The 18,966-nt window shown below is 40.3% G+C and overlaps 1 protein-coding gene across 4 annotated transcripts in view; it reads left to right on the top strand.

Annotated features, from left to right (window-relative positions):
- The window catches only part of ATRN (attractin), a 179,940-nt gene that overhangs the window by 109,558 nt on the left and 51,416 nt on the right, over positions 1-18,966 (top strand). For all 4 annotated transcript variants that reach the window (XM_015149430.3, XM_077951320.1, XM_015149432.3 and 1 more), the window contains exons 19-24: positions 2,060-2,197; positions 5,715-5,808; positions 7,927-7,979; positions 9,475-9,569; positions 12,460-12,538; positions 15,617-15,774. In XM_015149430.3, the coding sequence (XP_015004916.2) occupies positions 2,060-2,197; positions 5,715-5,808; positions 7,927-7,979; positions 9,475-9,569; positions 12,460-12,538; positions 15,617-15,774 (617 nt within the window). The remainder of the gene's footprint in view (positions 1-2,059; positions 2,198-5,714; positions 5,809-7,926; positions 7,980-9,474; positions 9,570-12,459; positions 12,539-15,616; positions 15,775-18,966) is intronic.

Raw genomic sequence — 18,966 nt, 5'->3', positions numbered from 1 at the left:
CCAGCCAGTTCATAGCATTTTCTTGCAGGTTGCTCTTTAGCAATACGTAGTCACCTATTTAACCTGTTAAGGATTTTTTTTTTCTAATTTGGTTTTATTCATTCTTTTACATTTTGTGAGGGCTCTAAATATTGTGTTTTTTTTTTTTAAGAGCTTACTCTCTTATATGGTGGATGCAATAATTTAAGCCTTGTTGAATGTACTAAAATTTGTATTTTTCATTTTCTCATATTTCTTCCATTAACCCTTCCTTCAGGATTTGTTGCTGTGCATGTTTATCCTGGTGGTATTTGGAGATTGAGAATTTTCTTATACTGGTTAATCCTCAAGGTTAATTTCTATTAATAACTAAATGTGTAGATCTGTCAATATTGGTCAGTGATTGGGTGTGCTGAGCTGTTGTGAAGGTGTGGTATGATCTCCTAGAAAAGCTAGCAAGCCAGCCTCAGGACACTCCAGCTCTGGTCCACTTGGACTGTTGTTGACTGGTGTGCACTCCTCCCTCATTGGAAGAAGGAAGGAGCAATGGACCTGAGTGTCTGGGTGCAATTAGCATGTTCATGGATGTGCCAAGTGCCTCCCAGTCTTGGGTGGTAGGGCCACCTAAAGATAGCTGGCACATTGCCTTGAGTCTGCCTGCCTGCCTTTCTGCCTTTCTGCCTTTCTTTCTTTCTTTCTTTCTTTCTTTCTTTCTTTCTTTCTCTTTCTTTCTTTCTTTCTTTCTTTCTTTCTTTCTTTCTTTCTTTCTTTCTTTCTTTCTTTCTCTTTCTCTCTTTCTCTCTTTCTCTCTTTCTCTCTTTCTCTCTTTCTTTCTTTTCTCTTTCTCTTCCTTTCCTTCTCTTTTCTGTTTTCTTTTCTTTCATTTTTGAGGTGGAGTTTTGCTCTTGTTGCTCAGGCTTGAGTGCAGTGGTGCTTTCTCGGCTCACTACAACCTTCGCCTCCCGGGTTCAAGCGGTTCTCCTGCCTCAGCCTCCCAAGTAGCTGGGATTACAGGCACCTGCCACCACCCCTGGCTAATTTTTTGTATTTTTAGTAGAGACGGGGTTTCACCATGTTGGCCAGGCTGGTCTCGAACTCCTGACCTCAAGTGATCCACCCACCTCGGCTTCCCAAAGTGCTGGGATTATAGGCGTGAGCTACCACACCCAGCTGAGTTTTCTTTCAGACACTCAAATACTAACAGGTGCATAAACAGAACAGGTACAAGGCTATAGAAGGTTGCCAAGATGGTGAAAAACTACATCACATTGATCAACCAAGGCAGATCTGAAGAATCAGATTTTGCTTACAGAGCAGGTTGTGCAACTATGTAAATATCTCCCCCATCCCATTCCTCCTTAGAGTTCTGCAGTGCACAGCCTGTGCAGCTGTCCTGAGCAGTCCTCAGAGGTCCAAGCTTCATATACCTTTCTAGTTGTAAAGCCTTATATCCATTAGGAGTCTTAGTAATCCCACTTGTGGAAATGTTTATCCATAAAGATGGTTATTTTTCTAATAATGAAAAATGTAAAGCAAACTAAATATTAGAATATAAGGGAATGGTAAAATAACTGTTAAGATTCATCAAAATCATTCTGCCATTTAAAGTTTTGTTTATAATTAATGAAATAATGTAAAATAATTGTGATCTAAGTTAAAAAAGAACGGTGAATATTAATATGAACATAATTGTGTAACACTGTATAGAAAAATACCAGAAGAAAAGATATCAAATGTGAACAGTGGTCTCTGGGTGGTTGGATTGTATATGATCTTTCCCATCCTTCTATTTTTTAAATATACTGTCATGAGCATATGTTATTTTTTAGTGAGTAACAACAAAAAATATTTTTTAGTGTCACTATGGGCTTTCACCTTGCTGTGATACATTTTCAGTTTTCCTGGACTAGCTCTTCTTTGATATTTTTTATCTTATTTCTCAAATTAGTTTTTAATGGGCCAGTTTGGGTGATTTATCAAAGATAAATTAACTACAGAGATAGTTGCAGATAAATCTTATTGAACTTATTCCATGCAGTTCTTCCATGGTACAGACCCCTTGAAACTCTTTTTCTTCCAGCTTGCCAATGCAATGGCCACAGTAAATGCATCAATCAGAGCATCTGTGAGAAATGTGAGAACCTGACCACAGGCAAGCACTGCGAGACCTGCATATCTGGCTTCTATGGTGATCCCACCAACGGAGGGAAATGTCAGCGTAAGTCAAATTGGTCAGATTTACTCATGGCAAATTGGTGTGGAACACAGTACTTCTATTTGACTTGAGTAGGAGGAAAAAAGCCACTTTGTTTTGGATACCACATTTCTTATTAAATCATACTGGTCAGAGGCTCAGCTGAGCTGGAAGAAAGAACTAAGGTTTCAGTGTAGCTGGTTAAAGCAACAAGCCAAAAATGTTAGAGTTAAGCTGACCACATTCTGCAGTGGTATAAACAAGGGCCCAAAACCAGAGAAAGTGCCAACTTCTGTTTCCTTTCCTCCCATTGAACAGGGCACAGGTCAATAGTCAGAGGGATCAGCTCAGACATGGGAGTCCTGGGGCTCATCTCACTGAGGAGAGAGCCCCGGACAAAAGGTTCCAGCAGTATATGGACCCTAAGGTTGTGGGGAGGGCAAGGTGTAAGGGCTAGGGGTAGGAAAGTCCTGAGTTGGAGTCAGTTAGGAAAGTGTCTTCTGAATTCCCCCTCTTCCCCCCATCAGGAGGCCTTGGTGCCTGAAGAAGACCTCAGCCCAAGGCCTCAGATAGGGAGCCTGGGAATGAAGGCTCCAGGGCTAGGAATGTAAACATGTGAAGGAGCGTGACCCATGAGGTAGACCTGAGTCCTTAACTGCACCTCTCTCAGAGCCCCACACTCAGGCCCACCTCATAGGTCACGCTCTGCCTGTAGGGAGGTCCCCCTTCCCCGAGGGCAGCCAGGTAAAGCCTATGTCATTGCCTATGGTCAGGCCTAAAAAATCACACAGAGGCTTTTTAACCAGGAGCCAGACTCCTCAATACTTCTAGTGTATTTTAAAGATTTAAATAGTCCCATGTTGGCTGGGCACGGTGGCTCACACCTGTAATCCCAGCACTTTGGGAGGCCAGGGCGGGTGGATCACTTGAGGTCAGGAGTTTTAGACCAGCCTGGCCAACATGGTGAAACCCCATCTCTACTAAAAATAGAAAAATTAGCTGGGCGTGGTGGTGGGTGCCTGTAATCCTAGCTACTCAGGAGGCTGAGGCATGAGAATTGCTTGAACCTGGGAGGTGGAGGTTGCAGTGAGCCAAGATCACGCCACTGCACTCTAGCCCGGGCAACAGAGTGAGACTCAGTCTCAAAAAAAAAAAAAAAAAAAAAAAGAAAGTCCTGTGTTTCCCCTTTTATGTCAAATAGAAGCCTGCAAGCAATAGGACATTTTATCATGAGATCAAAAATTATGACAAGTAATACTTATGAACTGCTTTTTTTATTCTAGTTTCCAGCTGAAAAACATAATGAGTACTATAGTTGAAAGACTCTTCAAAGTTCTGAGCAGGAAAAGTAAACATAGGGAAATCTCTACGTACTTCCCAGATCCCAACTCCAAACTTTGGCATGACCCTTCAGAATCTAATCCAAGACCAGCCAGGAGAGAGGCAGTGTTCTAGCTGTATGTCCCTTACTCTCCCTGGGGTTCAGTTTCCTCATAATAATAGGGTGGTTGTTGAGATGAAAGCAGAGCAGTACATGACACACATTCTGCAGGATACTAGTCAATACTCAGTAGACGTGGGCAATTCTTATTACCCTTCTAATGCCATTCCCCATTACTCCTAAGTAAAAGTTCTTGCTCAGATTAAAAGGTACTTGGTAAAAATATTTTCCCACTCTTTGTGAATAGACTTTATCCGTTAGACAGTAACTAGAGTACCTAACAGAGTGGTAGAGTGTACAAGGCATTGTGCTGTTAGCCACTCAAGATACAGGTGCTTTTATTATCCCCAAGATCAAGTAAACTGCCCAGGGTCTCACAGTGAGGTGTGGCCAAGCTGAGAACCACGTCCAGTCTGTGCTGACCTTAACTACTGGGCTGGTTGTACTTCCAGATGCCATCATCCCCACATCAGCAGCTACTATCTGGAAGCATCACATTTTCCTCTGTGAGATCTACAGGGCCTGAGTACAATTGTATAGAACTTAGAGTTTGCCTTATTTTTCAGAGTCCTAATCCACAGTAGAAAGCGTGGTGTTTAGAATACTGCAAATCGGCCGGGCGCGGTGGCTCACGCCTGTAACCCCAGCACTTTGGGAGGCCGAGGTAGGCGGATCACGAGGTCAGGAGATCGAGACCATCCTGGCTAACAAGGAGAAACCCCGTCTCTACTAAAAATACAAAAATTAGCCAGGCATGGTGGTGGGTGCCTGTGGTCCCAGCTACTCGGGAGGCTGAGGTAGGAGAATGGTGTGAACCCAGGAGGCGGAGCTCGCAGTGAGCCGAGATTGCGCCAATGCACTCTAGCCTAGGCAACATAGCAAGACCCTGTCTCAAAAACAAAAAAGAATACTGCAAATGGCACCAAGTCTTTGATGTTTTCTTCTTAAAATTGTATAGTCCTTAGGTAAGGATAGTAGCCATGGTTTCTTGAATGCTTACTATGTTTGAGACATCATACACATATCATCAAAAACACCCCTGTGAGATAGGTACCGTTGTTATCCCCATTATATGGACAAGGAAGCTGAGACTCAGAAAGGTTAAGTAGCATTTCCAGAGTGACGGAAGAGCCAAGTAGAGTACGCTGGATTCAAACCCAGGCAGACGGACATAAGGCCTTTGCTTCTCACTAATAAATTACACACCTTCCCCCAGTCTCAACGGAGCCAAGCATCAAACACTCACGATTCTGACTTTAGCATCCATTCTGTTAATCTCTGCACTATTCTGTTTTATAGTTTTCTTTGGGTGATTTTTTCCCCAAAGGATTTATTTTTAAAGCATACCTCTCTCCAACTGAATGCCTTTCATTTATTCACCAGCAAAACAGGGTATAAAGTGAAAAGGTGTTGACCAAAAAACCTTTCATTTTCTTCAACTGGAGTATAATATTTATCACAGCTTGTATTATGTTGGATGATAAAAGGAGAGATGTTGAGATGGCCAGAGGAGGGAGATGGGAAGAGCTATTTTCTGTAAAGGCAAAAAAGAAGGTGAAGCAAGGGTGGCGCGTCCTGAGGGCCCCTAAAGCACTGACCTTGGCGTTGGATCCTGGTTCTGAGTCCTGCGGTAATTCCAAATGTGGCCATCATGGAGAAGGCACCTCAGCCAAGACCAGCCCTCCTTCAGAGGACAGTCACCTCCAGAGCACCTTCCTAGGGGCAGCAGCTATGTCTGTGTCCCCACACCCAGCACCTGGCGTTCTAGAGATGCTTCACAAATATTTATTGAATGAATGAAAGAATCATAGCAGTGAAAAAGAGAGTCTATTGAAAAGATCAGAATAGTCATTGCTTCAGAAGGCAGTGGGTACCAGCATTTACTTTCCTCCTGTCCTTTGATTTTGGTTCCTTTAATGTTACCTATACATTATTATCATTAGCTGAAAAATCATGAATCTTGCCCATTGAATGCTCTTACTTTAATCTGTCTTTCCTACTGAACTCAATTCAGATAAAATTGCTTGTTTTGGAAAAAGTCTCCAATAGTCAGAATTTTTTAAGACAGTTGTGACCTCCATTCGTTTTTCTTCTCTGCAGCATGCAAGTGCAATGGGCACGCGTCGCTGTGCAACACCAACACGGGCAAGTGCTTCTGCACCACCAAGGGCGTCAAGGGGGACGAGTGCCAGCTGTGAGTACCACACTCCCTGGACCACCAGGGAGGACCAAGAGGCTGTGCAGCTGCCTGAACCCCATCCTGAGAGCCACCCACTTCCCTGTGTCTTGTTGCTGTGGACTCTGAGGGATCTCTGGGTTGATTAGTTTGAAAGTTTGCCCATTCTACTTCAGACAGGTCAATCCCCAAACTGAGGAGGTTGTCAAGTTAGCAGCAATTCCTTAATGGCTCTTGAATTCACATTTTTGTTTAAGTGATACTGACATTTCCTGGGTTGTCCATTCAGATTAGTCATTTTAACTTCAGCAACTACTTGATTTTTGTCATGTGAAGAGATTGTACTCTTTCCCAAAGAGTAGAGTTGGAAGAGCTGGTGTTTTGGTGATGGCATTTATTTGGCGTTTGGTTGTCTGATTGTGGAAATGATCCTCTTACCTTTAACATTTGCTGTTACTCTAGCATTTTCCTTGTTGAAGGATGTCAGGCATCTTCCTGGAGAGGGTTTGGAGTCCCCATCCATGAGGATGCAGGTGCAGAAGCATCAGGCACGTTTAAGATTTCAGACCTGGCCCTGCCTCCACTGAGCAAGGTGCTCTTGAGGCAAATCACTGTTCCCCACATCTGTCAATAGTGGGACTAGCCATAGTTGTTTTTGATGTCCTGTTAAGTTGAAATAGGAAGGATAGTTCCTCAATCAGTGTATACCGGGCTGTCTCACGGGGAAACCTCATAAAACGCATGCATCCGCATTTACTCATTCTCAAGAGGAGACTTAAAAGTGTTTAGTTTCAAAACACTGAGCCGATTAATCATTGTAAACATCATTATTTCTTTTTTTTTTTTTCCCGAGACGGAGGCTTGCTCTGTTGCCCAGGCTGGAGTGCAGTGGCACGATCTCGGCCCACTGCAAGCTCTGCCTCCTGGGTTCACGCCATTCTCCTGCCTCAGCCTCCCAAGTAGCTGGGACTATAGGCGCCCGCCACCACACCCAGCTAATTTTTTATGTTTTTTAATAGAGAAAGGGTTTCACCGTGTTAACCAGGATGGTGTCGATCTCCTGACCTCGTGATCCGCCTGCCTCAGCCTCCCGAAGTGCTGGGATTATAGGCGTGAGCCACCGTGCCCGGCCAAACATCATTATTTCTTAAATAACAGTAGTAATAATGCCACCAGTGATTGAGACGTCATCGCTAGTGCTACTCAGCAGGGTTTGGTCTGTCTACCTTTTTAGTTTATATTTGCATATATGTTTACTAGTTTCATGTTGCCCTAAAGCCAATATGTGAAGAAAAGTCTAATCCAAGGTTAAATTTAACTTTTAGGTCCACATTCCTTTAAACAGAAAAATGTGATCAGGCAAAATTAATCACTCTTACCCTCAGTTAGCTGATGCAACAAAGACATGAGGTGGCATCAAGTAAGACTTTCAAGTTCCTTCAAGATCACAGATGTAGGCAGGTGCTGCTCATCACCCTGGCTGAAGGGACACAGCATGCCTGCCTGGGAAAGGCCATCACCTGCTTCCCGCCCTTTCCTCTTCGTGCATAGCTGTTGTGTTTACCTAAATGGCTTTGTGAAGTGGGAGGCTGGGTTTTGCTGATGTTTATAGATGATATCTATGGGGAAATTGTTTTCTGAGGAGAACACATTTTTTTTCTACGTACTGGTGAACACTTGTTCCAGGGTTTTAAAAAAACAGTGATTCTTGGTATTTAGTCTTCTCTCACTTGTGTTTAAAGAAGAGAATTAGTTTATCCAGGGAACATAGGAAAGAAGTGAGAAATTAGTATTTGAAAAATGTTTTGACTGCACTCTTAGAAGAATATGTAGTCCCCACAAAATTGAAAATGTGTTTTTCATTATAGCAAATAGGTGTATTGCGTTTGGATTTTTCTCATTGCTTTGGCAAATGCTTGTCAATTGTCTTCATATAGTTGGTGTGTGAACTGCTGAGCAGTCAGTATTGAAACATGCATGCTCTTCGTAGACTACCTGAGCTGAGTTATGGTGAAGGATGCAGTTATAATGACTCCAGACTGTCTGTACTTTATATAAAAGGATCTGCTTGGTTTTAAAATGAATTCAGCTTCTGTTTTAAATAGAAGTATAAATAGTCTTTGTTTTTTCCCCCAGATGTGAGGTGGAAAATCGATACCAGGGAAACCCTCTCAAAGGAACATGTTATTGTAAGTGGTTTTGCAATTCTTATTTCTAGAAGCAAAGTAGTTCAGTAAAACTTCATTGTTTAACCTCGTTTGAGAATAAGTGCTATAGGACTATAGCAACCACCAATGAAGTGTTCCCTAACTTGATATGTTTACATTCTGTTAAGTTTACTACTTATAGGAGCACTATTTTAACCTGTTTTAATTGTGTTTGGGGTTAACGTTAATGTGTCCATAGCAGATAGCAGGAGAGAGTAGAGAGGCATGCATCTCTGTCTTTCCATGTTATGTTCTCTTAAAACTTTATTTGCCATTACCTAGTTGGGGTCATCATATTTCGTGTTTTAGGATATAGATCAAAAACAGAATTCTTAAAATATGGTGAAGTTTTTGTCATTCTGTCTGGAACTGATTTGTGTTAACCACCTTGGGGTGAAAGGTCAGTCTGGCAAGGTCACCAGGTTTTTATGGGTAAATGTGTTTTCTCTTTATGGGAGAATGCACATTGTAGACCAGAGTATGGAACCAGAAAAAAGGAGTTAATGTTATGGCATATCCATTGTAATTATATACCTGCTGTACTGGGTTGAATAACGTCCCTTCAAAATTCATGTGTGCTTGGAACCTGTGAATGTGACTTTATATATATATGTATATACACACATGTAACTTCTAAAAGAAAATAAGAGAAAAATATCTTGACCTTCCGTGGGGAAAAGTTGTTAGATATGTTTCTAAAAGCATAATTCATAAACAAAAAGTAGATTAATGAAACTATATAAAAATTTAAAATGAAACTATATAAAAATTTAAATCTTGTAGGAAAAAACCATCCAAAACATAAAAAGCCACAGACTAGAGAAAATATTGACAAATTATCATATATTTGATAAAGAGTTTGTATCCAAAATACATAAGGAACTCTTCTTACAACTGAATAAGAAGACAGTTCCAGTTAAAAACAGGCAAATATTTGAAAAGACATTTCGTGAAAGAAGATATTACAGTGGCCAATAAGCACATTAAAAATGACTTAACATCATTAGTTATTTGGAATGGAGATATTAAAACCACAGTCAGATGCAGCCCTAAAGTGATTAGAATCCAACGCTAATGCCATGGCTTTATAGAAGACAGTGGTAATCTCGTGTCTGCTTCTGCATTCAGTCTGTTGCGGGACATCTTTTTGGTTAAACACATGAAAAAAACCTGGCCTTACCAGACATGCAGTTGGAAAAGGGTATAGTAATACCCTTGTAATAGCCTTTTCAGATAATTACGGATGTTATTTGATATTATGCTGAAACTGTACAACTGGTCATTTCTTTAAAGCAGTTTGATGGGTTAACCCAAATAAAATGATACTGCCCACAGACTTGATTTTCTTTGAGGAACCTAGGTGCAGGTGAGTTAAAGTGCCTTCCTCATTATAAGAAAAGCAGTCTGTATCTCTAAAGACCTGTTCTATTTTGTGCATGTGTGTATTTTTTAAATACGCATTTCTTTCTTTCCATAGATACTCTTCTTATTGACTATCAGTTCACTTTTAGTCTATCCCAGGAAGATGACCGCTATTACACAGCTATCAATTTTGTGGCTACTCCTGATGAAGTAAGATTTTTTAAAGTCTTCCTATTTTGTTTTGAATTTGTATGGATCTCTTTCTTGGTCATTATGGATAGAAGTACTGCCTTAGCAGTGCTCTCCAAACTGCTCTCCAAACTATACGAGATGATCTCTAGAGGTATAGGAAAGAAATGTTAGAATCTGTATTATCTCCTTTCCACGTAAAAGGCAAAAGTGCTGTTAATAAGATTTACCAGGATCTTAGACGCAGACTGACATTGATTCCACACATACTTACTCTGCCTGTCAGCCCATCACGGCCTCATACAGAAAGGGGACTCCACCATCAGAGGGCAGACACCAGAGCCTGGATTTACTCTCTCAAGAGTGACCAGAAGCTTAAAGACTCTGCTGATTGAAATGCCAGTGATGCAGCCCCAATCAGACAGCAAAGGAGGGAACACTTCTGCTCCTAGAGTGAGTTCTTAGCCTCATTAGGAGGCAAAACAGCAAAGGCTTAGTGAGGTCCAATAAGAATTTAGCCAGGAGTACTTTAAATTGTTAAAATATGTGTGTAAAATGTGGATTTTTTATCTGCTGTCATTAATGATGAAGCCCAACCTGCCTTAAGGTATTACCTAATGGTGGAAGGAAGGCCACACTGCGTGACATTTAAAACTGAAGCATCCAGAACATGAAGATGCACCTGTACAGCTTCTTCAATGAAATATAAAGCCATGCAGTACCCACTTCAGTATTTAAAGAAATTTTGCTAAACTTAATGGTAAATTATTTAGGAACTTCCTTGGAGATTTCTTACTTCTCATGAACATACACAAAGCCATTTACCATTATAAAATTCCATTGACAATAAATGTGACAAATAATACATGGAAAACAATATGACAGTAAGCCAAAGTATATTGCTTTGTTAACAAATGTTATCTATAAACATTGCTAAATTTAATTTTAAAAGTAGAACAAAGTCTATAGTGTGGTATGTTTACTATACAAGTAAATGAAAATAGGATTTGTTTTTAATATTCTATTTCAATGATAAAATTAAGAAAAAATATACTAGAAAAGATACATTCTCAAAAGTAAATTGCTTTTTAAGTAAAAATAATAAATTAAGTGAATTATTTTATGGAAAAACTGTAGGTATTAATATATCATTTGAGTGGCTGTATTGACTGGAATTTTTTTCTTAAAGATTTTAAAATAAGATTATAACAAAAGTACCACACATGTAGTATATTCACTGCCTCATAAGCAAGTGTTTGAAGTGCTCAGAATCTTTCAGGATGTACTTGATGCTATTAATTTCATTAAAAAAATAAATATAGTAGAATCTTTGTAATACTTCTTAACCAGGTGGGAAGTGATCATGAAAATATTTGGACCTTTCTGGATTTCCCAGTTTATCTTAACAGAATACTTACTAGAGTTATCCAAATGCATATATTCTGTCTTCTATAAAAGCACAAGGATTTTAAGTTTATTGATTCTTTCTGTGGAAAGACGTATAGTTGACCCTTGAGCAATACAGGTTAAAACTGTGAAGATCCACTTATACGCAGACTTTTTTCAACCAAACGTGTAATGAAAATATAGTATTTGCAAGATGTGAAACCTGAGTATACGGAGGGTGGACTTTTCATATGCAAGGGTTCTATGGGCAGACTGCGGACTTGAGTATGTGTGGATTTGGGCATGCTCAGGGATTCCTGGAACCAATGACCCATGTAATTGTTAGTTACATGGGATGACTGTAATTGTTAGTTGTGTGCTGCCAGCAAATACTAAATACAAATAAGTAAACACTTGAGCTGTCCTTTCAAGATGAAGGTGAGGTCTTATCAGTAAATGAGAAGGTAAATGCTTTGTGAGGGAAATTTCTGGTTTAATGATCACATTTTAAAAATAGCTGTTTGGAAATGTTTCCATTGTTGTGATTTTGTGCTATTAAAGTGATCAAAACAACACCCTTATTTATTCTAACCTCTCAAGATCTTTTAAAAATGAATAATTTCAGTACAGTTGGATTCTTCTGTAAAAGATAAAAATATAACATTGATTAGTGTGCAGAAATAATTATTTGACTCCAGTTAAGAAATGTACTAGTAAAATTTCAGTTTGACTAATTATTAATGTTATAATTTACCTAATATCACCGACAGTACACTTCCTCCGTTGGCTTAACAGATTCCTCAGCAATATCTTTATTAGTCATTAAGACCAAGGATCAAAATAAATTAAGTTAGATTAGCCCTGTGAACTGCTGTAAAGTGGTCGACAAGATTTTCAAAACTAAGAAGCCATACTCAATCATATTTCTCTTGAAATAATATTTTTAGTAAGAGAAAAGTATTTTTCAAATCATGAATATAATAAAATTATTTTTAAATTAAGTACATTTCGGCTTTATATGCTTTTTTTAAAGGCTGTTTCAAGTTTTGGAGAAGTTTTACACTGTATATAATCTATGAGTTTAGAATTACATGGGTTTCAGTTATAAATAAATATAATTTAGGGCACTTGATCAAGTGTTTTATTGATAGGAGTGAACTTCAGACATTTGAAAACAGCTGCCCAGAGAATCTTTAGGAGGCTGATCCCCCAACACAGGTCAGAAGATGCAAATCATTGTGCTCTGATAGGGGTCTTTTTAAAAGGCACTTTCTCATGCAGTTAGGCATTTGATAGAGCATTAAATTACGTATACTTTTTATGGGAGGGAATGAAATTTTATTGGGATATGTGCTTGTATTAAGGAAAATTGGTTAGAAATTTTGCTAATTCTTCTGTGAGTTTCTCTAAAGACATCATAAAATATTTGTTATTAAGAACGTTTAGAGGAGTAAACTTTATTGCTTTATTTTAAAATCTAGAAACTGTTTTAATTAATATTCTAATAATTTGTACCTCTCATCAGCAAAATAGGGATTTGGACATGTTCATCAATGCCTCCAAGAATTTCAACCTCAACATCACCTGGGCTGCCAGCTTCTCAGGTAAAGACACACCTAGAGAAGACCCCCCAAATGGAGGTGTGATAGATTAAGAAATGTAATATAGGAATTGAGAAAGCGAGCTTAGGAGACAGATTGGTTTGAAACCACCCTTGCCACTTATTAACTATGAGACCTTGAGCAAGTGTCTAAATCCCTCTGTAAACCTTAACATTATTTTATTCATCTGTAAAGTGAGCATGATACTTACCTCTTAGAATTGTTGTATACATTAAATTAGGTTATACCTACCAGAGTTTGCTGTGGTGTCAGGCTCTGTGTGGTTACTACCCTAGCCCACCACCACCATTTCTGTTCTTGCTGTGGCCACTGGCACTACCATCATTGTCTAAATCCATGCTTCAGAAGTGAAAAATTCAAATGACTCATCGTTTCAATAAATGAAAACATTTTAAATAAAATGAGATTTCAGTAGGTGCAGAGAAATGTAACTTGGGAATTACATTAAGCTCTAAAAGCGCAGCTCTTACTGTCTGTCTTACTGTGATTCACTGAAGATCTACTGTGTAGAAAATCTAAAGAAATAAAGGATGAAGGGCAAGTGCTGTGACTCATGCCTTTAATCCCAACACTTTGGGAGACTGAGGCAGGAGGATTGCTTGAGCTCAGGAGTTTAAGACCAGCCTGGGCAACATAGTGAGACCCTGTCTCTACAAAAAAAAGAAAGAAAAAAAAAACCGGGTGTGGTGATGCATACCTGTAATGCCAACTACTCAGGAGGCTGAGATGAGAGGATCACTTGAGCCCAGGAGTTGGAGGCTGCTCTGAGCCATGATTGTGCCATTGCACTCAGGTGTGGGCAAACAGAGCAAGATCCCATCTCTTTAAAAAAAAAAAAAAAGAAAGAAAGAAAAAAGGATAATCACTACTTGATAACTCAACAAGTAGATACGGGTTTGAAATTTGTCCATTAAATTTACTTGCACCGTGCTATTAGGCAAGTTACTTAAGGTTTCTGAGCCAGTTTCCTCCTGTATAAAGTAGGATAGTAAAAATGCTGTCCTGGCAGGGCGTGATAGCTCTTGCCTGTAATCCCAGCACTGTGGGAAGCCAAGGTGGGCAAATCATTTGAGGTCAAGAGTTCGAGACCAGCCTGGCCTACGTGGCGAAACCCCGTCTCTCCTAAAAATACGAAAATCAGCCAGGCGTGGAAGTACGTGCCTGTAATCCCAGCTACTCAGGAGGCTGAGGTAGGAGAATTGCTTGAACCTTGAAGGTAGAGGTTGCTGTGAGCCGAGATCACGCCACTGCACTCCAGCCTCGGTGACAAAGTGAAACTCCATCTCAAAAAAAAAAAAAATTTAAAAAAACAAACAAACAAAAAAACACCTTCCCAAGTAGAGTGATGTGAGAATTAAATGGGATAATAAATGAAGTAGTCAGTGTAGTGCTTGAAATGTTACGGTAAATGGTAACTATATTTTATCATCATTATTACTATTACAATACTGGGTTTTTTTAAAATCAGAAACACAAACCAATTAGAGTGATGCAAAATAAGAGTATTACCTTGTGCACGCCACTTACATTTATCGTCTTAAAACATTGTGTTGAATTTGAGAAAAGTTCAGAAACTCGCAATGAGGAGAGACTTTTAAGAAAAAGTCTGAATTATCAGAGTCTTTGGAGAAAGGCAGCATCTCCAGGCATGTGAAAGATTTGTAGTGAGCTGGGCCGTGGCTCATGCCTGTAATCTCAGCACTTTGGGAGGCTGAGGCAGGTGGATTACCTGAGGTCAGGAGTTCAAGACCAGCCTAACCAACATGGTGAAACCCCGTCTCTACTGAAAATACAAAATTAGCTGAGTGTGGTGGCGCATGCCTGTAATCCCAGCTACTTAAGAGGCTGAGGCAGGAGAATTGCTTGAACCTGGGAGGCGGAGGTTGCAGTGACCCAAGATTGCGTCATTGCACTCCAGTCTGGACAACAAGAGCGAAACTCCATCTCAAAAAAAGAAAAAAAGAAACATTTGCAATGAGTGTCTCAATGAAGACGTGATAATCTGGGCTCTAGTCACAGGGTCTAACTCAGACATGGAAAAAAGTCCATTTCATTAATCTTTATCAGCACTTGAATTCCTGGCTGAGGGAGAATGTGGAACATTGAAGGACTGTCTGAGAATAGGATGGAGTTATACCAGATTAGGAGGACTTAAATACCATGGTAGCTGGCGGTAGAAGGGAGGACCGAGTGACCCCTTGAGCCCCTCCTCCCTGCTACTGTGGGTTAGGCAGTGAGCGGTACATCAGCATTACTGGCATGGGAGTCTGGCACATTGCCAAGGAGGTGTAAAGGAGAAATGCAAAGGAATTGAAGTGGTGTGGGCAAAGTGAATGCCAGTGCTTGTTGATAGGATTCTACTGGTGTCGTATTTTCATGATCATGTGTGTCGCCTGTTTGGGGGTGGGGCAAGGGTGGAAGGGAGTTACATGGATTCCTGGTAAAACCTTTTTTTTTTTTTGAGACGGCATTTCACTCTTGTTGCCCAGGCTGGAGTGCAATGGCACGATCCTGGCTCACCGCAACCTCCGCCTCCGGGGTTCAAGCGATTCTCCTGCCTCAGCCTGCTGAGTAGCTGAGATTACAGGCATGTGCCACCACGCCTGGCTAATTGTGTATTTTTAGTAGAGACAGGGTTTCTCCATGTTTGTCAGGCTGGTCTTGAACTCCCGACCTCAGGTGATCCACCCACCTCGGTCTCCCAAAGTGCTGGGATTACAGGTGTGAGCCACCACACCCAGCTGGTAAAGCCATTTTGGTTAGGGGCATAGGCTTGTATATCAGCCTGCCCAGCTTTAAATCTTATCTCCATTTCTTGCTGGCTATGTGACTTGAGGGAAGTCAGTTACTTTCTCTGAACCTAAATTTCCCAATCTGTAAATGAAGATAATAATAGGGCAACTGTGAGGATTAAATGAGATTGAGCTCTTAAAGGCTATTACTGGAACACAGGAAATGTTTGATAAATGTTGTTGTCCTTATTATTAATGAGGCCAGATTCTGTTCTCCCCCTACCCCCCAAAAAAATGTCTCTTCTCTTTCATGTTTTTCTTCTAACAGCTGGAACCCAGGCTGGAGAAGAGATGCCTGTTGTTTCAAAAACCAACATTAAGGAGTACAAAGATAGTTTCTCTAATGAGAAGTTTGATTTTCGCAACCACCCAAATATCACTTTCTTTGTTTATGTCAGTAATTTCACCTGGCCCATCAAAATTCAGGTAAGAAGAGCTTTTTGGTCTCATACCTGCAAAGATGGTGAAATATCTTTAGTAAGACTAAATTTGCTAATTTGGAGCTTGTGGTAAATGAGATGTGCAATGTGGCCTTGCCTTTGTAATGTCTATGGCAGAGAAGTGCTGAGTACGTGCATGCTGCACAGAAGATTGGAGTGGGGATGGACTGTATCACTCGGGAAGGACTTTTGCAAAAGCACTGTTGAAAGCAAGTTGGCATGTAACAGATTTGGTCATTATAATCGTATTCACTTCTTCAGTAAGCACTTGCCATGTGAAAACCTGTAGGGCTTCACAAAGAACTTCAGTTCTAGAGTAAGGTGGATGTAAGTGAAACAAACCCACATATAACGAGTGAAAGCCAGAGTGTGGAAAGTGACATGAGATGATCCCAGAAATGCTATCAAAGTTTAAAGGAGGACAGCTGGGGAGGCTTTGTTGAAGAACATCAGCCTTGTAGTCAGACAGAGGTGGTTTGATTCCTGGCTCCTATACAAATCATGCAGCCTTTCCAAGTCTCCAGTTCTCTGTGCATGTGACCTGAAGGGTAGTTGTCAGCGGCTGTATGACTGCTGCAGTGTCTTGTTGTCAGCCTACTCCTTTCCTCTGTTCCCAGGGGGCCAGTGTACTCCCACTTTTCCAAGACCCATGGCCCCATTTTAGCTTTTTATACTCATGTCCCCTGGGGCCTTTCCTCAATACCTTCTGCTTCTTACCTTCTTCATTTAGGTGAATGTGGAGGTTGGGGATAGGTAGGCTTTCAGGGACTGGTTCATCTTTAACCACAGAAGCATGGTCACTGGACGGAGGCTGTTGCCATTTGCCAAAGTTCAGAAGCATAATCAACCTAAGAAGCAAGTCATCACAAACATATGAAAAAAGTTCAACATCACTGATCATTAGAGAAATGCAAATCAAAACCACAGTGAGATACCATCTCACACCAGTCAGAATGTCTGTTATTAGAAAGTCAAAAAAGAACAGATGCTGGCAAGGCTGTAGAGAAACAACAGTGCTTCTACACTGTTGGTGAGAGTGTAAATTAGTTCAGCCATTGTGGAAGACAGTGTGGCAATTCCTCAAAGACCTAGAGGCAGAAATACCATTTGACCCAGCCATCCCATTACTGGATGTATATCCAAAAGAATATAAATTATTCTGTTACAAAGATACATGCACATGTATGTTCACTGAAGCACTATTCACAGTAGCAAAGACATGGAATCAACCTAAATGCCCATCAACAATAGACTGTATAAAGAAAATGTGGTACATATACACCATGGAATACTATGCAGCCATAAAAAGGAATGAGATCATGTCCTTTGCAGGGACATGGATGGAGCTGGAGGCCATTATCCTCAGCAAACTAATGCAGGAACAGAAAACCAGGTACCACATGTTCTCACTTATAAGTGGGAGCTGAGAACACATGGACACATGGTGGGGAACAACACACACTGGGGCTTGTTGGAGGGTGATGGGGAGGAGGGAGAGCATCAGGAAGAATAGCTAATGGATACTGGGCTTAATACCTAGGTGATGAGATGATGGCACATTATGGCACACGTTTACCTATGTAACAAACCTGTATATCCTGCACATGTACCCCTGAACTTAAAAATTAACAACAAAAACAAGTTAACGCTCATCAATTAGGATGCCTTGGGACTGTGACTAAAGAACAGTTGATCTTTCCATTCTGGAAATATAGAGCACAAAAACTATGTTGTACTTTTTCTCACCACCCTCTCTCCTTTTCCTGTCTCCATGGTCTAAGATTTGTTAATCCTCTCATTGGCTTCTCCCTTTGCCCTTGCATACTCCCTGTGTCCCTCCTCAGCCAGTCTTGTAAGCATCAGCTACGCTTCCTATTCCTGTTTCCTCTTGTCTAGTCACACATCTGCTCACAATGGTCTGGCCTCTTCCCTTACCACATCTGAAACCGTCCTGTCATAGTGGGCCCCAATGATGGAATTCTTCAGTCTCCTTTTTCTCTCATTGCATGGCTTTGAATCATCATCTTTCTTGTCTTCCTGGATTTTTCTTTCCCTCATTCTCTGGCCAGTCTTTTTAGGGAATCCTCTTCCTCTTCCTTAAACACTGGGCTTGTCTAGGATTCAGACCCCGTCCTTTTCTCTCTCTACTCAGTTTCCTGCATGTGGGACTTGTGGTGCCACATCTATTCTGGTGATTCTCAATGCTGTCTCCAGACCAGCACTGGCAGTTGCTGCCTGGACAGCCCTACCTGGGTAGTCAAAGCTCCCTATGTTTGGTACATATTCCTTGTTGTGATCTGAGCCCCAGACTTCCATGCTTCCTTTCTCTGTAAACAACACCACCATCACCCTGTTGCACAAGCCAGGGTCTGCAGATCATTTGCATTCCTGGGATAAACCCAAATTGGGCATGACGTATTATTGCCTTACTTTACACATTGTTGGATTCAGTTTTGCTAACATTTTTGATTAGAATTTTGTATCTATTTCATGAGTAAGAATGTCCGATAATTTTCTCTTGCTGTCCTTGTTATGGTTTTGGTATCATGTTAAACTAACCTTTAATAATTATAATTTGAGGAGTTTTCACTCTTTCTCATCTCTGGAGAATATGTAAGATTAGAGTTAACTGAACCTCAAGTACTTGGTAGCTCTCACCTGTAAAATCATTTGATCCTAGTGTCTTATTTGTGGAGTTATTTTTTAGCTGCTGATTCAGCTTCTTTAGTAGTTATAGGATATTTTGAATTTCCTCTTTGATTCACTTTTTAATATTTTTTCTAGGTATTTATATCATGTTTTTAAATGTATTTTTAATTTTACTTTTTAAATTGATACATAATTGTACATATTTATGAGGTACATGAGATATTTTGATACATGCATACAATGTATAGTGATCAAATAAGAGTAATTAGGATATCCATCACCTCAAACATTTATCATTTCTTTGTGTTGAGTACATTTCACATCTTCTAGCTATTTTGAAATAATAAATTATTGCTAACTATAATCATGATGTGTATTGTGCCATTGAACACTAGAACTTCTTCCTTCTAACTCTATTTTTATGCCCATTAACCTCTATCTCCCCAGCCCCTCAGCCGCTGGTAACCACCATTCTACACTCTACCTCCATGAGATCAGTTTTCTTAGCTCACACATGTGAATGAGAAAA

This window comes from Macaca mulatta, chromosome 10 (genome assembly GCF_049350105.2).
Source record: "Macaca mulatta isolate MMU2019108-1 chromosome 10, T2T-MMU8v2.0, whole genome shotgun sequence".
NCBI classification, from domain to species: domain Eukaryota; kingdom Metazoa; phylum Chordata; class Mammalia; order Primates; family Cercopithecidae; genus Macaca; species Macaca mulatta.
This window is presented reverse-complemented; position numbering and strand designations above follow the sequence as displayed.